Below are 25,400 nucleotides of genomic sequence, written 5' to 3' on the forward strand. Positions count from 1 at the left end.
TCTGTTAATTGTCCACGGCCTGTCATTGAAACAGTGCTGTTAAATTGTTTTCCTACTCAAAGGTCAGCGTCACTCACTATTCATAAACAGATTGTGGCTGAATTCCATGCCAGGACTGTAGCACTATGATTATATTATCTCACTACTGATTCAGAGACACCATAATGAACCCCACTGAAGCAATTTAAAATCAAATAATTAAATAAGTATGGAAAATAAATCTCCTATCAGAAATGAAACTACTGAATTTACAATCTATGCTAATTCTTGATTATCCTACAGTGATGAAAACTGCTGTCCTTACTCAGCCCAACCTCAACTTAAAATAGCTCTGAGGCCCCACATAATTTTTGCTATTACAAAGAGGGCATGCTAGTGGCTATATTTCATTGGGAGTTTGAGGAGACTTGGTATGTCACCAAAGATGCTAGCAAATTTAACCATGGAGAGCATTCTAACTGGGTTGCATCACTGTCCGCCATGGAAGTGTCACTGCAGGGCAAGGGAAAAAAGATGCAGAGGGTTGTAAATTTAGCTAGCTCCATCACGTGCACTAGCCTCCCCATCATCGAAGGCATCTTCAAAAGGCAGCATCCATTATTAAGGACCCCAACCACCCAGAACATGCTCTCTTCTCATTACTACTATGAATGAGGAGGTACAGGAGCCTGAAAAAATCCACTCACTGTTTCAGGGACAGCTTCTTTCCCTCCAGCATCAGATTTCTGAATGGTGAATGAACCCATGAACACTACCTCACCATTTTTATGCTATTTATTTATAGTATATTTTATGTATTGCACTATATTGCTGACACAAAACCAAAAATGTCATGCATATGTCAGTGATACTACACCTGATTCTGATTTTTGAATGTCTTCTCTTGCCAATTAACCCCATGTCCTCTGAACAAATAAATACAGGTACAACAAAACATACTGTAAATTGGATTCTTTGAGCTTTAGAGTCTCATTACTACGGCTCTACTGAAATACATGCAAAGACAGCAGTTTTCATCCCTGTAGGATAATCAAGAATCAGCTATACTGACATACATGCCTGCAGAATTGGAAATTGAACATTCTAAAATACATAACTGTTAGAAGAGACACACAAAATGTAAATGGAAAAGGGACAGTTCTGATAATACAAGCAGTAGGGAGAAAGTGTCTTGGGTTGGAAAACCAAGAAGTAGAATCTCTTCAGGTAGAGTTAAGAGCAACAGCAGAATCACTGGGCAAACTGTCTATTTGCGCTCAAACAGTAATGATCATGTCATTGGTTGTATTTAAGGCAAAAATTGTAGGTTCTTGATTAGTAAGAGGGTTAAGGAGGAGTAATGGGGATGAGAAAGAAAATTAGTGGTGTCCATGACACTGCATATACCAATTTTGATTGGTGCTATAAACTCATTTAATTTGTTACATTTACTGCATTTAAATATGACACTGCCCGTGTTGCAGTCACTGCCTCTCCCCTCAAAGTCATCCCTCTGTTGCCCTAAGCTAGATTCCTAATGCTTTCAAAACTCTGTCCTGTTTTACATTCCGGAGTCTTTAATAACCTCTCCTGTGCTCTCCTCCCCTTCCATGCCATTGAACCTACCAATATTTAATTTTAAGTTATAGTTTTGGCTATTCTTAGGTATATTGCCCTTACAGGAAGTGCAGCACAGACTTAACAGAATATTAATAGGCCTCTTAAAACAGAAGAGATTAAAGGATCTTGGGAAAAGAAGATATGCCAACAATACCCAGCAGGCCAGGCTACGGAAAGAGAAACAGTTACTGTTTCAGAGTTCTTCACCAGAACTAAGAAGTGAGAACCAAGTTAGTTTTCAGCAGTGGCAAAAATTTTTCTTGTGTGATGTGTTGTTGATAGCAAGGCTGTGGGAGATGTCCTGCAGCCACACTATACAAACAAAAGTAACAAAGCCAAAATGATAGCAGGCAGAAACATGCAAGAACCTCCTTTGGTTCCCCATCTCTTTCCCATTATTCCACTGTCCTCTCCTATGAGATTCTTTACTTCAGTCCTTTACCTCTTCTATCATCAGGAAGAAAGAACAAGCAAGTGTAGAATTCAGTATGGAGAACTGAAGGGTGATTAAATGCTCAGACAGTTGAGGTACTTGTGTTGAGCTTCAGAACATGCAGGAGGCTATATACAGAAAGGTCAGAGCGGAAGTGAGAGGGGAGTTAAAATTGCAGGCAGTAGGAAGCTCAGGATCTCTCCTGTCATTTGTGTTTTGCTATGCGACTGTGGAGAAGGCCCCTTTGTGAATAAAGAATGCAGTAGGCTAGGTTGGAATAAAAATTAGAATGCTGTGAAGTTCAACAGGTCAGGCAGTGTCCGTGCAACATTTAGCTAGGTTATGTTTTGAATATTGTGTGCCGTTCTCATCACATTATAGACAGGAAGAAAAGGCTATGGAGAGGGCACAGAAGAGTTTATCAGGATGATGCCTGGATTAGAGAGCATTAGAGGTTGGACAAAGTTCGAACATCGAGGCCAAGAAGAGCATTGATAGAAATGTAAAAATTCATGAGAGGTCTCAATAAGGTAGACAAAGATTTTTTCCCACAGGGCGGAAATATAAAACATTAGTGGACATATTTAAAAAGTGAGATGAAAAGTGAAAGGAAATTTATGAGGCAATTTTTTTTTTAAAACAGAAAGAGTAGTAGATGTGGAGAATGTGCTGCCAGGAGAGATAGTGGAAGCAGATATGACAGGGGTGTCTGAGAAGTATTTATGCAGACACATGAGTAGGCAGAGAATGGAGGGATATAAGATGATGCGCAGTTTAAATTAGCATCATGACAATGTATAGACATTGTGGCCTGAAGGGCCTGTTCCTCTACTGTACTGTTCTATATTTTGTGAAGTTAGAATTGGAATAATTTTTCAGATTCCAATATCCTTAATTGCAAAGGCTTAAGAAAATGCACGAGTAGATAAAGCTAGGATTTTTCTGTTCCATATTATATAGCGCATGGTAATGTTGAACCACAAAGACAAATCAGTATCAAAGTTAAATGAAAATACTACACAGGATATGTTAAAATTAACTTTATAGGTTGAGTTGGTGTTTTGTAAGGATTTGGACTATTCCAAAGCACGGAGAGACCTGCGTCCTGACAGCCTGGTCCCCACACCTGGAGACAGAAATGCATCACATGGGCCCCCACATTAGTTTTGCTCCAACAAATCAGTGCAGCACTATAAGCACAAATTATATAGCATTTCCATAACATTTTCTGCAAATATTATCACTGATGAATGTGCTTAATTAAGGTGCAAAATCTTTCTCGATTACTCTATGGAAAACATTTACAACTTGGAACATCGCTATCGAATCTGCTATAACTGCTGAAAACAACAGCTTCTCAAGTCTCCCAACATCTGAAGTTGATCAATGTTGGTCCAATTCCAATAATTTTCCTCACCTACTCCCTCAGGCCTCACCAACCTGAGCTTTTAGCAGGGGTCAATTGCAGAGATCAGAAGTCTGAGATGACATAATTCATTCAGGTTCACTGATTGAGTACTAAAGGCAATGATTTGTAGCAGTTTATTGGAACTCTGAGCAGTGGCGAATTGGAGAGACCAGAAACATGAGAGGATGTAATTCACTCAGGTTCACTGATCAAGTATTAAAGGCAATGCCTTGTGGCAGTTTTCTTGGAACTTTGAACAGCGGAGCAGCCATTGTTTGAGTGGATAGAGCGGTCAAGATTTTGAGGCTATGATTCTTTGAGACTTCAGTCAAGAAAGGTTTCAGTCAGATATGGCAAAAGAAAAGTTGCAGATAGAATTCCTTTTGCCCCTTCTTTACATTTGTGCACCAAGATACAGGAACCATGGTGTACAAAGGCTGTTGAAAATTTAGTCAAGAAGAAAAGCTTACCAAAGGTTCAAAAAACTAGGTAATGAGAGAGATTAGAAGATTATAAGGTCAGCAGGGAGGAGATTAAGAATGAAATTAGGAGAGCCAGAAGGGGCCATAAGAAGGCCTTGGCGAGCAGGATTAAGGAAAACCCCCAAGACATTCTACAAGTATGCGAAGAGCAAGAGGACAAGATGTGAGAGAATAGGACCTATCAAGTGTAACAGTGATAAAGCGTGTATGGAACCTGAGGAGACAGATGAGGCACTTAATGAATACTTACCTTCAGTATTCACTATGGAAAAGGATGTTGGCGATTGTAGGGATGACTTACAGCAGATTGAAAAGCTTGAGCAATTAAACATTAAGAAAGAGGATCTGCTGGAGCTTTTGGAAAGCATCAAGTTGGATAAGCCTCTGAGACCGGACAAGATGTATCCCAGGCTGCTGTAGGAGGTGAGGAAGGAGATTGCTGAGCCTCTGGCAATGATCTTTGCACCATCAATGGGGGCAGGAGAGGTTCCAGAGGATCGGATTGCTGATGTTGCTCCTTTATTCAAGAAAGGGAGTAGAGATAGCCCAGGAAATTATGGACCAGTGAGTCTTACTTCAGTGGTTGGTAAGTTGATGGAAAAGATCCTGAGAGGCAGGATTTATGAACATTTGGAAATGCATAATATGATGAGGAATAGTCAGCATGGTTTTGTCAAAGGCAGGTCAAGTTTATGAGCCTGATTGAATTTTTTGAGGATGTGACTAAACACATTGATGAAGGTAGAACAGTAGATGTAGGGTATATGGATTTCAGCAAGGCATTTGATAAGGTACCCCATGCAAGGCTTATTGAGAAAGTAAGGAGGCATGGGATCCGAGGGGACATTGCTTTGTGGATCCACAATTGGCTGACCCACAGAAGGCAAAGAGTGGTTGTAGATGGGTTATATTCTGCATGGAGGTCGGTGACCAATGGTGTGCTTCAGTGATCTAGAAACATAGAAGATCTACAGCACAATAAAGATATTCCAAAAAAGAAGAAATTTTCGAATGGAAAAAGGATGCAACCGTGGCTGACAAGAGAAGTCAAAGCCAAAGTTAAAGCAAAGGAGAGGGCATACAAGGAAGCAAAAATTAGTGGGAAGACAGAGGATTGGGAAGTTTTTAAAACCTTACAAAAGGAAACTAAGAAAGTCATTAAGAGGGAAAAGATTAACTATGAAAGGAAGCTAGCAAATAATATCAAAGAGGATACTAAAAGCTTTTTCAAATATATAAAGAGTAAAAGACAGGTGAGAGTAGATATAGGACCGATAGAAAGTGATGCTGGAGAAATTGTAATGGGACATAAGGAGATGGCGGAGGAACTGAACGAGTATTTTGCATCAGTCTTCACTGAGGAAGACATCAGCAGTATACCGGACACTCAGGGGTGGCAGGGAAGAGAAGTGTGCGCAGTCACAATTACAAGACAGAAAGTACTCAGGAAGCTGAATAGTCTAAAGGTAGATAAATCTCCCGGACCAGATGGAATGCACCCTCGTGTTCTGAAGGACGTAGCTGTGGAGATTGCGGAGACATTAGCGATGATCTTACAAAAGTTGATAGATTCGGGCATGGTTCCGAAGGACTGGAAGATTGCAAATGTCACTCCGCTATTTAAGAAGGGGGCAAGGAAGCAAAAAGGAAATTATAGACCTGTTAGCTTGACGTCGGTGGTTGGGAAGTTGTTGGAGTCGATTGTCAAGGATGAGGTTACAGAGTACCTGGAGGCATATGACAAGATAGGCAGAACTCAGCATGGATTCCTTAAAGGAAAATCCTGCCTGACAAACCTATTACAATTTTTCGAGGAAATTACAAGTAGACTAGACAAGGGAGATGCAATGGATGTTGTATATTTGGATTTTCAGAAGGCCTTTGACGAGGTGCCGCACATGAGGCTGCTAAACAAGATAAGAGCCCATGGAATTACGGGAAAGTTACATACGTGGATAGAGCGTTGGCTGATTGGCAGGAAACAGAGAGCGGGAATAAAGGGATCCTATTCTGGTTGGCTGCTGGTTACCAGTGGTGTTCCATAGGGGTCCGTGTTGGGGCCGCTTCGATTTGGATTATGGAATAGATGGCTTTGTGGCTAAGTTTACTGACGATACGAAAATAGGTGGAGGGGCCGATAGTGCTGAGGAAACGGAGAGTCTGCAGAGAGACTTGGATAGATTGGAAGAATGGGCAAAGAAGTGGCAAATGAAATACAATGTTGGAAAGTGTATGGTTATGCACTTTGGCAGAAGAAATAAACGGGCAGACTATTATATAAATGGGGAGAGAATTCAAAGTTCTGAGATGCAACGGGACTTGGGAGTCCTCGTACAGGATACCTTTAAGGTTAACCTCCAGGTTGAGTCGATGGTGAAGAAGGCGAATGCAAAGTTGGCATTCATTTCCAGAGGAATAGAGTATAGGAGCAGGGATGTGATGTTGAGGCTCTATAGGATGCTGGTGAGACCTCACTTGGAGTACTGTGGGCAGTTTTGGTCTCCTTATTTAAGAAAGGATGTGCTGACGTTGGAGAGGGTACAGAGAAGATTCACTGGAATGATTCTGGGAATGAGAGGGTTTACATATGAGGAACGTTTGACCGCTCTTGGACTGTATTCCTTGGAGTTTAGAAGAATAAGGGGAGACCTCATAGAAACATTTCGAATGTTGAAAGGCATGGACAGAGTGGATGTGGCAAAGTTGTTTCCCATGATGGGGGAGTCTAGTACGAGAGGGCATGACTTAAGGATTGAAGGGCGCTCATTCAGAACAGAAATGCGAAGAAATTTTTTTAGCCAGAGGGTGGTGAATCTGTGGAATTTGTTGCCACGGGAAGCAGTGGAGGCCAAGTCATTGGGTGTATTTAAGGCGGAGATTGATAGGTACCTGAGTAGCCAGGGCATCAAAGGTTATGGTGAGAAGGCAGGGGAGTGGGGCTAAATGGGAGAATGGATCAGCTCATGATAAAATGGCGGAGCAGACACGATGGGCTGAATGGCCGACTTCTGCTCCTTTGTCTTATGGTCTTAAAATTGCAACGGGGGACTTCAATATGCAAGGGGATAGGGAAAATCAGGTTGGTGTTGGATCGCAAGAGACTGAATTTATTGAATGCTTATGAGGTGCTTTTTAGAGCAGCTTGTGCTTGGGTCTACATTATACTTGACCTACCAAAATGAACCACCTCACACTTATCTGGGTTGAACTCTATCTGCCACTTCTCAGCCCACTTTTGCATTCTATCAATGTCCTGTTGAAACCTCTGACAGCCCTCCACACTATCCACAACACCCCTAACCTGTGTCATCAGCAAACTTACTAACCCATCCCTCCACTTCCTCATCCAGGTCATTTATAAAAATTACAAAGAGTAAGGGTCCCAGAACGGATCCCTGAGGTACACCACTGGTCACTGACCCCCATGCAGAATATGACCCGCATCACTGATTGCAATGATTCCATCACCTCTGGTTACAAAATAAAAACATCAGGATCAGGTTTAATACCACCAGCATATGTCATGAAAATTGTTAACCTTACAGCAGCAATATAATGCAATGTATGATAAATATAGAGAAAAAACTGAATTACACAAATTATATATATGTATACTGAATAGCTATGTTCCAATAAGTACAGCAAAAACAGAAATAAAATTAAAAAAGTAGTGAAGCAGTGTTCGTGGATCCAGTGTCCATTTCGAAATTGGAAGGCATGGGGGAAGCTGACCCTGAATTGCTGAGCATGTGCGTTCAGGATTCTATACCTCCTTTCTGATGATAACAATGAGAAGAAGGCATGTTCTAGGTGGTGAGGGCCTTTAGTGATGAATGCCACCTTCCCTAGGCACTGCTGCTTGAAGATGTCTTCGATACTATGTAGGCTAGTACTCATTATGGCCGGTCAGTTTGTAAACTTTGGGACAAGTGTGTAAGGTTTTCTTTGTAAAAAGTTAAAACTAGATTTTCCGTGAAGTCTATTTTGGTAGAGATATTCTTGTGAACAAAAAAGAGAACACTCTAGGAAGAAACACAATACTTACAATCTTTATCTGCTTGTTGCATGCGGCAATCTTCCTCCTGCAGGTATGTCTGAAGATTCTTCAGGATCTGGATTTTCAGGCCAACTGAGGCTTCTTTGTCTCGAAGAATATTGTTATACAAATTCTTCACTTCTTGCTCAAACATGAGATCCGGATGTTGAATAAAAACAAAACCTGTAAAATGACAAGTTGCACAAAATTCAGTCACAGGCTTTTCTAGTCATGGGATCTGGTATTGGATTCTTCTTGCCTTTACAATGAGAACTGAAGATAGTGAAATATTGAATAAAACTGGCATGCAACTTTCCCAAATTCAAAGCATCATGAAGCTACAAATGGAGTGCAATATCATCTCCTCTTGCACAGAACAATCCACAGTATTTTAAAGGAGTCAGAACATGAGCAGGATACTATATCAAGCATACTCAATTGTACGTAAAACCAGAAAATCTCTAACTTAAGTAGAGGTATCAACAAAAAATGCACAGATTGATAGTATGCTGCAATCCAGTCTCTGCTTATTACACAGAAAAGTGGTAATTTCATGACAGAATGAAACTTTCTTTGAGGAAGGCAAATGCCATGTTAGCATTCAAGAAGCCGAGAATACAAAAGCAGGGATGTGATGCTGAGGCACTGGTGAGGCCTCACCTTAGGTATTGTGAAGAGTTTAGGGCCCCTCATCTTAGAAAAGATGTGCTGGCATTGGAGAGGATCCAGAGGTAGTTCACAAGGATGATTCCAGGAATGAAAGGGTTATCATACGAGGAACGTTTGATGGTTTGGGTCTGTACTTGCCGGAATTCAGAAGGACGGGGTGGGATCTCATTGAAACCTTTTGAAGCCTCACCAGTGCTTTATAAAGCCTCAGCATCACATCCTTGCTCTTGTATCCTACACCTCCTGAAATGAATGTTAACATGGCATGTGTCTTCCTCACCACTGACTCAACCTGCAAGTTAACCTTCAGGGTGTTCTGCACAAGGACTTCCAAGTCCCTTTGTATCTCAGATTTTTGGATTTTCTCCCCGTTTAGAAAATAGTCCGCACATTTATTTCTACTAGCAAAGTGCATGACCATGCATTTTCCAACACTACTTCATTTGCCACTTTCTTGCCCATTCTCCCAATCTGTCTAAGTCCTTCTGCATCCTGCCTGTTTCCTCAACACTACCTGCCCCTCTACCAATCTTCATATCATCTGTAAACTTGGCAACAAAGCCATCTATTCCATCATCTAAATTATTTATATATAGCATAAAAAGAAGTGGTCCCAACATTGATCCCTGCAGAACACCACTAGTCACTGTCAGCCAACCAGAAAAGGATCCTTTTATTCCCACTCGTTGCCTCCTACCAATCATCCAATGCTCTAACCATGTGAGTATCATTCCTGTAATACTATGGGCTCTTAACTTGGTAAGCAGCCTCATATGTGGCACCTTGTCAAAGGCCTTCTGAAAGTCCAAATATACAACATCCACTGCATCCCTTTTATCTATCCAAATTGTAATGTCCTCAAAGAATTCCAGCAGGTTTGTCAGGTAGGATTTTCTTTGAAGGAAATCATGCTTACTTTATACTATCTTGTCCTGTGTCACCAATTACTCCATCACCTCATCCTTAACAACTGAATCCAACATCTTCCCAACCACTGAAGTCAGGCTAATTGGTCTATAATTCCCTTTTTGCTGCCTTCCTCCTTTCTTAAAGAATGGAGTGACAGTTGCAATTTTCCAGTCCTCTGCCACCATGCCAGAATCCAATGATTTTTGAAAGATCATTTCTAATGCCACCACAATCTCTACTGCTACCTCGTTCAGAACCCTAGGGTGCAGTTCCTCTGGTCTGGGTGACTTATGTACCTCTAATTCTTTCAGCTTTTTGAGCACCTTCTCTCCTGTAACAGTAACTGCACCCACTTCTCTTCCTTCACACACTACAACATCAGGCCTACTGCTAGTATCTTCCACAGTGAAGACTGATGCAAAATACTCATTTAGTTCATCAGCCAGCTCCTTGGCCCCCGTTATTATTTCTCCTGCCTCATTTTCTAGCAGTCCAATATCCACTCATTTCTCTTCTATTTTTAACAAACTTTTACTATCCATTTTGATATTATTCGCTAGCTTGCTTTCATATTTCATCTTTTCCCTTCTAATGGTTTTTTGTAGTTGCTCTCCGTAAGGTTTTAAAAACTTCCCAATCCTCTATCTTCCCACTAATTTTTGCTTTGTCGTATGCCCTTTCTTTTGCTTTGACTTCCTTTGTCAGCCATGGTTGTACTACTTTACCATTTGAGTATTTTTTCACTTTTGGAATACACATGTCCTGCACCTTCCTCATTTTTCCCAGGAACACACGCCATTGCTGCTCTGCTGTCCTCCCTGCCAGCAGCTCCTTCCAATTTACTTTGGCCAATTCCTCTCTCATGCCTCTGTAGTTTTCCTTACTCCACTGAAATACTGCTACATTAGACTTTAATTTCTCACTATCAAATTTCAAGTTGAACTCAATCATATTGTGATCACTGGTCACCAAAGGTTCTTTTACCTTAAGCTCCCTAATCGCCTCCGGTTCATTACATAACACCCAATCCAGTATAGCTGATCCCCCAGTAGGCTCAACGACAAATTGCTCTAAAAAGCTATCTCTCAGGCATTCAACAAACTCATTCTCTTGAGATTGATTACCAACCTGATTTTCCTAATCGACCTGCATGTTAAAATCTCCCATGACTACCGTAACATTGCCCTTTTGACTCACCCTTTCTATTTCCTGTTGCAACCTGTGGCCCACTTCCCAGACACTGTTGGGAGGCCTGTGTACAACTGCCATCAACGTCCTTTTACCCTTGTAGTTTCTTAACTCAACCCATAAGGATTCAACATCTTCTGATCCTATGTCACATCTTTCTAATAATTTGATGCCATTCTTTACCAGTAGAGCCACACCACCCCCTCTGCCTACCTTCCTATTCCTCTGATATAATGTGTAACCTTGGACATTCAGTTCCCAACTACAACCACCCGTCAGCCACGATTCAGTGATGGCCACAACATCATACCTGGCAATCTGCAATACTGCAACAAGATCGTCCACCTTATTTCTAATCATCATCAGGTGCCATGCCCAGTTTGAGCTTTAACTGCCATGGCCCACACACTCCTGTTTCGGGTCAAGTAGATCAATTCATTGGTATTCATTTCCAGTTCTCTGGCTGCTGTCTCCATCACCATTCATCTTTGCTTTACTCTTGTTTTCTTCCCTTCAATCTTTCCCATAATTACTGTGCATTCTAACTCCTCTTTCCTAATCACATGTCCAATGAAGTCACATTGCCTTTTCATGATCTCATACATTATTTCTCTTTTTGTGCTTGCTCCAATCATGACATCCTCATATTTGTTTCGTCCATGATACTCTTTGCATCCTCCTCAAAAACCACATCTCTGCTGCTTCAATTTGTTTCCTCATGTTACTAGATATTGTCCAACATTCTGAACCATATAACATAACTGGATAAACGTAACATTTCAGTACTCTGAGGCGGGTTGTCATGCCTAGTTTAGTGTTGGTCAGTATACTCTTCATTCTCGTAAAGGTGTCTTTTGCCATCCCCATTCTTCTTTTGATGTCCATGTCGCACTTGCCATCTGATCTCACCCAGCTTCCTAAGTAGCAAAAGTTCTGTACGTGTTTTATATCTTCCCCGTTTATTTTCAGCCTGCAGATAGGATTCTCCTTCTTTCTGGATATCACCATGCCTTCTGTCTTTTTGCAATTGATAGATAGACCCATTTTTGCACTTTCTTCAACAATTATATCAATTAAGTTTTGCAGTTCTTCCTCCATACTTGCAATTAACACAGTGTCATCCGCATATCTAAAATTATTGATGTTTTCATCGTCAACTTTGATTCCCAAGATGTCTCTTATTTTTTGTAATATTGTTTCACTGTACACATTAAACAAATCAGGGGAGAAAACACACCCATGTCTAACGCCTCTCTTGATTTTCGTAAACTGACTCACTTCTCCACCTATTCTTACAGCAGCAATTTGCTTCCAGTATAGATTTCTGATTAGGCGGAGGTCTTTCGAATCTAGATCTAGAGTTTCCTGTACTATTTTGAATAACTTATTGTGCTTCACTTTATCAAATGCTTTTGTGTAGTCGATAAAACAAACAAGCAAGTCTTTTTGCACTTGAATAGCTCGTTCTGATGGTATCCTTAACATCAATATCATGTTTCTTGTACCTTTGTCTTTCAACAAAACCACATTGTTTTGGATTGGGACAGGTTGTTCTCTGGCAAAGATGTGATTGGTAGGTGGGAAGCCTTCAAAGGGGAAATATTAAGAGTGCAGAGTTTGTATGTTCCTGTCAGGATTAAAGGCAAATTGAAAAGGAATAAGGAACCTTGGTTCTCAAGGGATATTGCAACTCTGATAAAGAAGAAGAGGGAGTTGTATGAAATGTATAGGAAACAGGGAGTAAATCAGGTGCTTGAGGAGTATAAGAAGTGCAAGAAAATACTTAAGAAAGTAATCAGGAGGGCTAAAAGACGACATGAGGTTGCCTTGGCTGTCAAAGTGAAGGATAATCCAAAGAGCTTTTACAGGTATATTAAGAGCAAAAGGATTGTAAGGGATAAAATTGGTCCTCTTGAAGATCAGAGTGGTTGGCTATGTGCGGAACCAAAGGAAATGGGGGAGATCTTAAACAGGCTTTTTGCTTCTGTATTTACTAAGGAAACTGGCATGAAGTCTATGGAATTGAGGGAATCAAGCAGTGAGATCATGGAAACTGTACAGATTGAAAAGGAGGAGGTGCTTGCTGCCTTGAGGAAAATTAAAGTGGATAAATCCCCCGGACCTGACAGAGTGTTCCCTCTGAACGAAGGAGACTAGTGTTGAAATTGCGGGGGCCCTGGCAGAAATATTTAAAATGCCGCTGTCTACGGGTGAGGTGCCGGAGGATTGGAGAGTGGCTCATGTTGTTCCGTTGTTTAAAAAAGGATCGAAAAGTAATCCAGGAAATTATAGGCCGGTGAGTTTAACGTCGGTAGTGGGTAAGTTATTGGAGGGAGTACTAAGAGACAGGATCTACAAGCATTTGGATAGACAGGGACTTATTAGGGAGAGTCAACATGGCTTTGTGCATGGTAGGTCATGTTTGACCAATCTATTGGAGTTTTTCGAGGAGGTTACCAGGAAAGTGGATGAGGGGAAGGCAGTGGATATTGTCTACATGGATTTCAGTAAGGCCTTTGACAAGGTCCCGCATGGGAGGTTAGGAAAATTCAGTCGCTAGGCATACATGGAGAGGTGGTAAATTGGATTAGACATTGGATCAATGGCAGAAGCCAAACAGTGGTGGTAGAGAATTGTTTCTCTGAGTGGAGGCCTGTGACTAGTGGTGTGCCACAGGGATCAGTGCTGGGTCCATTGTTATTTGTCATCTATATCAATGATCTGGATGATAATGTGGTAAATTGGATCAGCAAATTTGCTGATGATACAAAGATTGGAGGTGTAGTAGACAGTGAGGAAGGTTTTCAGAGCCTGCAGAGGGACTTGGACCAGCTGGAAAAATGGGCTGAAAAATGGCAGATGGAGTTTAATACAGACAAGTGTGAGGTATTGCACGTTGGAAGGACAAACCAAGGTAGAACATACAGGGTTAATGGTAAGGTACTGAGGAGTGCAGTAGAACAGAGGGATCTGGGAATACAGATACAAAATTCCCTAAAAGTGGCGTCACAAGTAGATAGGGTCTTAAAGAGAGCTTTTGGTACATTGGCCTTTATTAATCAAAGTATTGAGTATAAGAGCTGGAATGTTATGATGAGGTTGTATAAGGCATTGGTGAGGCCGAATCTGGAGTATTGTGTTCAGTTTTGGTCACCAAATTACAGGAAGGATATAAATAAGGTTGAAAGAGTGCAGAGAAGGTTTACAAGGATGTTGCTGGGACTTGAGGAACTCAGTTACAGAGAAAGGTTGAATAGGTTAGGACTTTATTCCCTGGAGCGTAGAAGAATGAGGGGAGATTTGATAGAGGTATATAAAATTATGATGGGTATAGATAGAGTGAATGCAAGCAGGCTTTTTCCACTGAGGCAAGGGGAGAAAAAAACCAGAGCACATGGGTTAAGGGTGAGGGGGGAAAAGTTTAAAGGGAACATTAGGGGGGGCTTCTTCACACACAGTGGTGGGAGTATGGAATGAGCTGCCAGATGAGGTGGTAAATGCGGGTTCTTTTTTAACATTTAAGAATAAATTGGACAGATACATGGATGGGAGGTGTATGGAGGGATATGGTCCGTGTGCAGGTCAGTGGGACTAGGCAGAAAATGGTTCGGCACAGCCAAGAAGGGCCAAAAGGCCTGTTTCTGTGCTGTAGTTTCTATGGTTTCTATGTTCTTTACCTATTTCAGCTTGTATCTTACTTTTAGCTCTTGTCATCAAAATTCTTCGAAGTATCTTAGTGATGTGACTCATTAAACTTATGGTCCTATGTAATTCACATTCTATTGCTCCAGGTTTCTTAGGAAGAGTGATAAATACTGATTTTTTTCATCTCTTTTGTTATTATTACAGCCTCAAAAATGTCATTGATTAAATCAGTAATTTTTTCAATTCCATAATCCTCAAGGGCGATAATTTGTTCTATTATTAATTCATCAGGACCTGCTATTTCTATAAGTATTTGTTATACTAAGCGCATTAAGATATAACACCTTGAGTACCGTATTTGTTGTCCTTTCTGACTCTGCATCCCTAATGATTTGATACTCAGTCTGTTGGCTGCAGCTAAGTCTCATCACTGACTGCCCTTCCTGACAATCTGACTGCACGCTATCTTTAATTTTTTGCCATCCGACCTTTCCTGAGTCCCTTCACTCCGGTTCCGACCCCCCTGCCAAGTTAGCTTAAACCCTCCCCAACAGATCTAACAAACCTGCCTGCTAGAATATTGGTCCCCCTCAGGTTCAGGTGCAACCCCAGAAGAGATCCGAATTATCCACAAACCTGAAGCCCTGTCCCCTGCACCAGCTTCTCAGTCACGCATTTATCTGCCAGATTATCCTATTTCTACCCTCACTGGCGCATGGCACAGGCAGCAATCCAGAAATTACTACCCGGGAGATCTTGCTTCTCAGCTTTCTACCTCGCTCTCTAAATTCTCTTTTCAGGACCGCATTGCTTTTCCTTCCTATGTCATTGGTACCAATATGTACCAAGACACCTGGCTGCTCCCCTTTCCCTCTCCAAAATGTGGACATGATCTGAGACATCCCTGACCCTGGCACCTTGGAGGCAACATACTATCCAAGTGTCCCATTCACAGAGACTCCTGTCTGTTCCCCTCATTATCGAGTCCTGTGTCACTACCGCTCCCTTCTTCTCTCTCTTTCCCTTCTACACCATGGACTTATGCTTGATGCTTGTAACCTGGATGCTGTGGCATTCTCCTGGGAGTTCATCCCTCACAAAAGTATCCAAAGTGGCATACCTGTTTCTGAGGGAAATGGCCACAGGGGTGCTCTGCTCTAACCGCCTATTTCCATTTCTCCTAACAGTCACCCAGCTACTCACCTCCTGCAACTTCGGGGTGACTACTTCCCTGTAACTTAGATAAATTATATCCTTGCTCTCCCGTACAAGCTGAAGGTCATCCAGTTGCTGCTCCAGATCCCGAACACTGTCTTCAAGGAGCTGCAGCCAGATGCATGTCACGCAGATGTAGTTTCCGGGAGATTCTGGGGAATGATCTTCCAGCTCTCCAACAATTCAATACGAAGAGCACACCACAGCCATTTAGATGGTACAAAGGAGAGAGGGGAGTAAACCAAAAAGGAAACTTTAACAGACGCTTCATACAGAGCCGGCCTCCTTTGAGCCTGTCACTTCTTCTCTCACCACCGGCCTAAGGATCCGAACAGTCTCTCCTGGCGAAGCAGTGACTGCACTGCCTCCAATCTGTACCTTTGTCGGTGTAGTATACTGAATCCAGTGCACATTGTGTGACTACTCTGAGGAGCACCTGCATTCAGTCTGAAGCAGTAACCCTGAGCTTCCTACTGCCCATCACTTTAACTCCTATAGGTCTGTGGCCTTCTGTATTGCTACAATGAGACCCAACACAAGTTTAGTCAAAGTCATACTTTATTGATCCCAGGGGAAATTGGTTTTCATTACAGTTGCACCATAAATAATAATAGAACCATAAATAGTTAAATAGTAATATGTAAATTATGCCAGTAAATTATGAAATAAGTCCAGGACCAGCCTATCGGCTCAGGGTGTCTGACCCTCCAAGGGAGGAGTTGTAAAGTTTGATGGCCACAGGCAGGAATGACTTCCTATGACACTCTGTGCTGCATCTCGGTGGAATGAGTCTCTGGCTGAATGTACTCCTGTGCCCACCCAGTACATTAGGTAGTGGATGGGAGACATTGTCCAAGATGGCATGCAACTTAAACAGCATCCTCTTTTCAGACACCACCGTGAGAGAGTCCAGTTCCATCCCCACAACATCACTGGCCTTACGAATGAGTTTGTTGATTCTGTTGGTGTCTGCTACCCTCAGCCCCAGCACTCAACAGCAAACATGATAGCACTGGCCACCACAGACTCGTAGAACATCCTCAGCATCGTCTGGCAGATGTTAAAGGACCTCAGTCTCCTCAGGAAATAGAGACGGCTCTGACCCTTCTTGCAGACAGCATCAGTGTTCTTAGACCAGTCCAGTTTATTGTCAATTCGTATCCCCAGGTATTTGTAATCCTCCACCATGTCCACACTGACCCCCTGGATGGAAACAGGGGTCACTGGTACCTTAGCTCTCCTCAGGTCTACCACCAGCTCCTTAGTCTTTTTCATATTAAGCCACAGATAATTCTGCTCACACCATGTGACAAAGTTTTTTACCGTAGCCCTGTACTCAGCCTCATCTCCCTTGCTGATGCATCCAGCTATGGCAGAGTCATCCGAAAACTTCTGAAGATGACAAGACTCTGTGCAGTAGTTGAAGTCCGAGGCGTAAATGGTGAAGAGAAAGGGAGACAAGACAGTCCCCTGTGGAGCCCCAGTGCTGCTGATCACTCTGTCGGACACACAGTGTTGCAAGCACACGTACTGTGGTCTGCCAGTCAGGTAATCAAGAATCCATGATACCAGGGAAGCATCCACCTGCATCGCTGTCAGCTTCTCCCCCAGCAGAGCAGGGCGGATGGTGTTTGAGGAACAGCATTTCATCAATAATCCTGGAAGTCATTTTGCAGGTGCTGAGCACAGTAACAGTGATTTCCAAGTCGGAGACCTGCCCTGAGTTGGAAGTTCGTATGGGTGGCAAGTCCCAGGTAAGGGCCTGAGTCACTGGAGTCAGAGGTCCATGTGAGACCAAAGTCCAAGCCAGAGGGTTGAAACTGGTGAAGTTTGGAGAGCAAAGCCGGAAGTTGAAGACCGAAGGGGTCCCGAGAGCTCAGGTCACTGGGGTCAGAGGTCTGTGTCAGTCCGGAAGTCATGGCCCGAAGATCAAATTCATGATGGGCATCCCGGGGAAAAGTTTGAAGCTGGAGGCCTGATGACTGTAAACCTGAGGACAAGGACTGGAGGCCCAGAAGTAGCCTGTCTTGGGTGTGTGAATGGGCAGGTGATGGGAAGGATGGGAAAGGGAATTGTTTTGCTGTTGCTGCTTGTTCCGCAGAACATTGTGGGCATACTATATTGGTGCCAGAATGTGTGGCAACACTTGCACATCCTTGGGTGTGGTGGTTGTTAATGCAAACGATGCATTTCATTATGTGCTTTGATATTAATGTGATAAATAAATAAATCTGATGTGACAGCCTGATAAATCAGGGTACATTGCAGCTTTCTGGACTCAGCATGGAACTCTACAACTTGAAGTAACACGATTTCTTGGTCTGTATCAGTTGTCCATCTGTGACAACAGCTGAACAGTTTATGATTTTTTTCTTTTTATTTCTCTCATGTCCAGCCTTACCTGTTGAGCACATGCTCCTGCCCTGCATTCTCTCCTACATTCTTCTGTCCGCACTCTCTCTCTAAGTACTCCCAATCAATCATTAACCAGATAACTTTGTTAAAAGTTTGCATGCTCACCCTGCAGTTTAACAAGTTTCTTTTCTCTCTTTCCCAGTTCTGATGAAGGGTCTCCAATCTGAAACATTGGCTGCTTTTCCCACTGATGTTGCCTGACCCACTGAGTATTTCCAGCATTTGTTTTTATTCCAGCTGTATATCAGTTCATCAATTCAAGAAACAAAATATTCTGTTTGAGTAAAGATGGATATCTGCTTCCATTTGCACTAAGATGAAGCCCATATCACAGGTGTACCCTTCATTCTTTCCCATTTTTCTCTGTCAGTTTTTATTTCTGTTGAAAGATCTTTGAGCTCCAATGTCATCTCTGATCTTTCACAGTTTATGCTGGCCTCAATAGTTCCAAGCATTCTGTTTACAATTCAGGTTTTCAACATCTGTTTTTTAGTTAAATATTTCTCCTTCCAAAGGCTGGCTGACTGATCATTCTTAACCACCAATTGTCCAGTCAAATAATCCAGCAGAGTGAACGACGACTGAAGGCCAAAGCATTCATTGTTTTTTCTGCACAGACTGTGCCCAACTCTTGAGTACTTCTGAATATTGGTTTTTGTTTGTTTCCCTACTTGCAAAACTTTTATTTCATTACAGATTTGGCATCAAATTCCATGATGGGAATACCTTCCAAATCACCTCCTTTACCGTGTCCAACCCCAATCCAACCACTTACCCAAGCCTATGATTGCTTTGGTCTGTACTTCTTCATCTTCATGTTTTGTGAAGTAGAGCAGAAGTTCAAGCACCTTCTCTTTTATAATCACCTGAATGAGAAGGGAACAGAAGTGTAACTGTGTAAATCCTCTCACTTTCTTCATTTAAACACATTAAAAATATATTTTGAACAAGGAGTAACATTTCTCTTTAGAATTTTCTTTCACCAGGATGATACATCAGAGTGCCAAATGCCAGTGTTCAAAGGTTAACTCAGCTTTGCATCTAACACTACAGCAGCCATAAGCCTCATTCTGGATCCCAAGAGGCAGTCTCAATTAAACGTTCCATTTCTAAACAACTATACTTTTTTTTTGAAAAACAATCAATAACACTAGCAAAAAGCAAACTGCTGGAAGAATTTAGCGAGTCAAGTAGGCCTCCATGGAGGGAAATATACAGTTAAAGTCTCAGGTTGAGTCCATGCATCTGGACTGAAAGATAGTGATAGCCAATATAGAGAGGTGAGGGGAAGGGCTGTAGTAAAAGCAAGCAACTGATTGGTGGATCCAAGTGAATGGGGGAGTGGGGGGTAGAAAAGAGATCATAGAGAGAAGGTGATAGATAAAGGCAAAAATGAGCTGCAGATAATGGAACCTATTAAGAAAGGAAGGTGGAGCAAGATACCAGATTGATCGGATGGGGAGATGGGAGTTGATAAAGTGAGGTGGTTGCTAATCCACTGCAAAACAGATCGCATATACTGTGAAGAAATGTTAAAGAGAAAAAGGAGTCCAAAAACTATTTACCAATTACTTATTTACCAATGAAATCCATAACCATTGATTGTCTTGACTGAGTCGCATATTGGAGTGACAAGAATAAAATTAAGATTTAATCTGGTTCAAAAGTAAATTAAACTATCTAAATATCTGAACTGAAGTTTAGGTACATCCAAAAAGGTAACATGATCACTAAATGGGACACTTGGGAAGTCATTCAAATGTAGTGGTGACCCTCCGCAAGACGCAGGATCTTGAAGAGCACTGTTCTGGTGCTTAGGCAACAATGTCAGGTATTGCTGAAAAATACTGTTGAACACGTGAAGTTGAAATCTGCTTCTCAGCTTCAAGCACGTAACAAACCTTTATCCATCAACATTAAGCAGTTACAAGTGTAATCTTATTATAATTATAGATAATCCCCAGAGTGGGGTTGAGCCCCCCAACCACAAACTGTTCCAGCTGCTACTATCTGGGAAACAATACCGCAGGACAAAAGCCAGGTCCAGCAGGCTCTGGGACAGCTTCTTCCACCAGGCCATCAGACTGTTTAACTCATGCTGACACAACTGTATTTCTATTTTATATTTACTGTCCTGTTGTACCTACTATTGATTACAAATTACTATAAATTGCACATTACACATTTAGACGGAGATGTAAAGATTTTTACTCATGTATATGAGGGATGTAAGTAATAAAGTCAATTCAATTCAATTACCTTAGTGTTGCCTTTAAACTCCTCCTGATCAAAGTCAAAATGACGGCACAGTGCACCAACAGTAAAAAGGGAACGAAGGAGAGCAGGTTTATTGCCAACCAGAGTGGTGCTGTTGGAATCTTCCTGATGTTGTGCCTTCAACTTAGTTAGAGCACCTGCCACATTAGTAAAAAAATAGTTTATTAGATCTTCTGTAATAACAATGTTTACAATGTTACCCTGTCTTCATATAGCCACATACAAACATTTGTATATTAACCTGTGACCAGAACCTCATCAGTTTCTAGCATAAACCCACTAAGATCACAAAGTCCTTAGAAGGAGGGTACAATTTGAGATTTCCTTTGCAGGCGCTTGAATAGAAAGACTAGATTTTTCCCCAGTGGAATAACAGTATGCAAATATTCTGCTTTCTTATGGCTTTTATCTCCTAATAGATACAATGTTCTTCCAACCTACACATATGAAGCTTCATCAAATGCACATAAAGGCCACTTTTCATGAGGGTAAATGAGAATAAATGTGATGACATCTCTCAGCTTCCAGAGGGAGACAGATCTCAAATGGGGTTCCCATACTGTATATTCCAACTAGTATACTCAAGAGGCGGCACACAAAATATTTTACATAGCTGTATTTTCATGAGTTCGTAACTCCACAGAGGTTTTCTTAAGAATATAAGAGATGAAGCAACAGCAAACCTTTCCGCCCATCATGCCTATGCTGCCATTCAATAAGATTGTGGTTGATCTCCTATCTCAGCACGGCTTTCTGCAACTATACCCATGTCCCCTGATTTCAGTAATAACCAAAAGCTTATTGATCTCCACCTTAAGCATACTCAGCTTTCATTGCATGAACACCCTTCCTTAAATATGGTCACCACTGCCTCATCTTGTCTACATGTGATCACTTACACTTGATTACAGTCACCACTGTCTGGTTTACTTTATGTGTGATCACTTACAAATTACACAACTGGAAAACTAGGTTGATGTATCTCAGAAAATCTCAAAAGATCTGAGTGGTGGGAAAGAATTTTTTAAGACAATATCACACTTAGGTCTGGAAATTAAAGCTGAGTTAATTGCAACCATTACATAGAATACAGAAGAAGTACAGCACAGAAAAAGGCCTTTTGGACCTTTGGACTACAAAGTTGTTCAAACTGATGAAACTACTCATTCAATGCTTAACTAAACTAATCCCTTCTTTGTACCCAATGCCCGTATTTCTCCATTCCCTGCACACATGTTTAAAACATCACATTTGCAGTATTTTTGGTCACTTGCCTACAGGAAAGATAGCAATAAGATTCAAAGAGCGCAGAGAAAATTTATAAGTATATTGCCAAGATTTGAGGACCTGAGTTAGAGGGAAAGACTGAATAATAGGTTATGATTTTATTCCATGGAGTGCACGAGAACGAGGGGAGATTTGATAAAAGGTACACAAAATTATGACAGGGTATAGTTAGGATAAAGAATCGAGGTTGGGTCAGAATTATTATCATGAAATATTTAAGAGGAACCTGAGGGTGGGAACTTCTTCATTCAGAAGATGGTGTGAATGTGGAACGAGCTGCCAGTGGAAGTGCTGGATGCAGATTCAATTGCAACTTTTAAGAGGTTTGGATAAGTACATGCATGGGAGGGGTATGAAGGGGTATGGTCCAGGTGCGGGTCGATGAGACTAGGCAGAATAACAGTTCAGCGTGGACTAGATGGGCCGAAGTACTCTATAACTCTGTCTATACCCCTCGTAATCTTAGCCTTCCCCATTCTCCCTTGAGATTCTGCCATCCAGAGCAAACAATCCAAATTCACTCATCTTCTCATAGCACATGCTCTCCAAACTAGGCAACATCCTGGCAAACCCCTCATGCAGGCTCTGCAAAGCGTCCACATCCCTTCTATAATGGACAACCATAAATGAATGCAATATTCCAGATCTGGCTTAATTAGAGTTCTACGAAGTTGAATATAACTTTCTGACTTGAACTCAGTGCCTCGACTAATAAAGGCAAGCATACTATATGCCTTCTTCAGCATCCAGTCACTGAACAGTCACTTTCAGGAAGCTATGGACTTGGACTTGGTCTTGCCATTAACAGTGTGCTATCCCTTTATACTTATCTTCGAAAGTGCAACACCCCACATTTACCCATATTGAACTCTATCTGCCATTTCTCCACCCTGATCTACAACTAATCCATATCCCACTATATCCTTTGCCAGTTTCCTACACTATCTACAACACCAGTTTTGCCACAAATGGCACAGATCCCAGTATGGATCCCTATGAACACCGCTAGTTACAGACCTCTGGCCAGAATAAGCCCCATTGACCACTTCAGTCTTCTATGGGCAAGTCCAATTCTGAATACAATTGTCATGTCAACGTGGATCGCATGCAACTATGTGCTTCCCATGAGGGACCTTGTCAAATTCCTTACTAAAATCCATATACATTAGGCATACAACACTACAGCACAGAAACATGCCATTTGGCCCATCTGGTCCGTACCAACCAGTCATTACGCAAAAGTTCAGAGAAATATTATTAGTTATTGGGATAGAAAAGGGAAGGCTAGCTCAAGTACTTTATTTTATGTCATTAGGAAATATGAGTAATTAAGACAACTGTAGAACTAGAATAAGCCAAAAGACTTCTTCTGTAGTTTACATGCAAGTCTAGTGGGAGAGTTGGAAATGGAGCAGAAAGCCCTAGCAAAGCCCACATCTGTCCCTATATTTATTACCAACCAGACTGTTTTCTATTGGAATCCTCATAAAGACACACAACATAGCAATCAAGTTGCTGAATCTGTAGTCTCTGCCCAGAACCAGTAATCCAGAGACCCAATTTCACATCCCACCATGGCAGCTCCAGAAGTTAAATTTAAGCAATCAAGTAAATCTGCAATTAAAATTGCTTATGGTAGATGGAAAAATAAAACTAACATACTGTTGTAAAAATTCATCTGGTCCTCCAGTGACATTCAAATTAGGAAACCTGCCATCCTGACTAGTCTACATGCAACTCGTTTGAGGACCAACTTCTGCCTTAAATATACGTATGGACTTGGGTCTCCACCGCAGCCTGTGGCAGAGCATTCCACAGATTTACTACTCTCAGGCTAAAAAAATTCCCCCTTACCTCTGTTCTAAAGAGTTGCCCCTCAATTTTTAAGGCTGCCTCTTCTAGTTCTCTCAACTTACAGTAGGTTTCAATGAGATCCACCCCCCACCCCCCCCCCACCGGGCATCCTTCTAAATTCCAGCAAGTACAGGCCCAAAGCTGCCAAATGCTCCTCTTGTTAACTACTGCATTCCCGGAATCATCCTCGTGAACCTCCTCTGGATTCTCTCCGATGAGAACACATACTTTCTGAGATATGGGGCCCAAAACAGGGTTGACAATCACTAAGTGGAGCCTGAAAGTGGTGTCTTATGAAGGCTCTTCTCCTTGTCTTTCTATGCTATTCCCCTTGAAATAAATCCCAACGTTACGTTTGCCTTCCTTACCACAGACTCAGTCTACTGGGAGTCTTGCATGAGGACTCCTAGGTCCCTCTGCACCTCTGATGTTTGAATCTTCTCCCCATTTAGGTAATACCAAAATGCATTATCAACATTTCCCAACACTGTATTCCATCTGTCACTTTTTTGTCCATTCTCCCATTTGTCTAGGTCCTGCTGCTAACGCATTGCTTCCTCAGGACTACCTACCCCTCAATCGATCTTTTGATCATCCGCAAACTTTGCCACAAAGCCATCAATTCCATTATGTAAATCATTGACAAACAATGTGAAAAGTAGCAGTCCCAATACTGACCCCTGAGGAACACCACTAGTCACTGGCAGACAACTAGAAAAGGCCCCTTTTATTCCCACTCCTTGCCTCCTGCCTGTCAGCCATTCCACTATACATGCCAGATCTTTCCTGTAACACCATAGGATTTTATATTGTTAAGCAGCCCCTTTTTAAGTATATAAAGGGTCAAAGAGAGTTGAGGGTAGATATAGGACCAATACAGAATGACGCTGGAGATATTGTAATGAGAGATGCAGAGATGGCAGAGGAACAGAGGCACAGATAAATAAATAACGGATGGGGGGCAAAAGGGATATGAGAGGATCATGGGACAGGAGGCCCAGGGAGAACATTGACTTCTCAAACTTCCGCTAATGTCCCACCTCCCCCTCGTACCTCATCTATTATTTATTTATATACACTCATTCTTTCTCTCTCTCTCCTTTTTCTCCCTCTGTCCCTCTCACTATACCCCTTGCCCAGCCACTGGGGTTCCCCCCCCCCTTTTCTTTCTCCCTGGGCCTCTTGTCCCATGATCCTCTCATATCCCTTTTGCCAATCAACTGTCCAGCTCTTGGCTCCATCCTTCCCCTTCCTGTCTTCTCCTATCATTTTGGATCTCCTTCAGTTAGTCCTGACGAAGGGTCCCAGCCTGAAACGTCGACTGTATCTCTTCCTAGAGATGCTGCCTGGCCTGCTGCATCCACCAGCAACTTTGATGTGTGTTGGCCTATAATTTCCTTTCTTTTGCCTTCATCCCTTCTTAAAAGAGTGAAATGAGAATTTGCAATCTTCCAGGACCATGCCGGTATCAAGAGATCCTTGAAAGATCATGACCAATGCACCTGTTAACTCTTCAGCAATCTCTTTCAGGATTTGGGATGTAGTCTATCTGGCCCAGGTGACTTATCCACCTTAACACCTTTGAGTTTGTCTGGCATTTTTTCCTTTTAATAGCAATGGCACTCACTCCTGCTCCCTGACACTCAGGGACCTCTGACACACTGCCAGTGTCTTCCACAGTGAAGACAAATGCAAAGTGCTTATTCTTTGTCCCCCATTACTACCTCACTAGCATCATTTTCCAGTGGTCCAATATCAAATCTCACCTCCCTTTTACTCCGTATATAACTGAAAAAAACCTTTGGTATCCTGCTTTACATCATTGGCTAGTCTGCCCTCATATTTCATCTTTTCCCTTCTTATAGCTGTTTTAGTTGCCTTTTTTTGTATTTCAAAAGCTTCCCAATCATCCAACATCTTACTCACTTTTGCTTACATGCCCTTTCCTTGGCTTTAATGCAGTCTTTAACTTCGTCAACCACG

At 41.9% G+C, this 25,400-nt stretch overlaps 1 protein-coding gene across 4 annotated transcripts in view; it reads right to left on the bottom strand.

Annotated features, from left to right (window-relative positions):
- The window catches only part of LOC134347278 (nipped-B-like protein), a 518,044-nt gene that overhangs the window by 67,550 nt on the left and 425,094 nt on the right, over positions 1-25,400 (bottom strand). For all 4 annotated transcript variants that reach the window (XM_063049674.1, XM_063049675.1, XM_063049673.1 and 1 more), the window contains 3 exons: positions 20,259-20,413; positions 18,775-18,865; positions 7,968-8,141 (listed from right to left, as the gene is read on the bottom strand). In XM_063049674.1, coding sequence (XP_062905744.1) covers positions 7,968-8,141; positions 18,775-18,865; positions 20,259-20,413 — 420 coding nt within the window. The remainder of the gene's footprint in view (positions 1-7,967; positions 8,142-18,774; positions 18,866-20,258; positions 20,414-25,400) is intronic.

The sequence above is a fragment of the Mobula hypostoma genome, chromosome 5 (genome assembly GCF_963921235.1).
Source record: "Mobula hypostoma chromosome 5, sMobHyp1.1, whole genome shotgun sequence".
NCBI classification, from domain to species: domain Eukaryota; kingdom Metazoa; phylum Chordata; class Chondrichthyes; order Myliobatiformes; family Myliobatidae; genus Mobula; species Mobula hypostoma.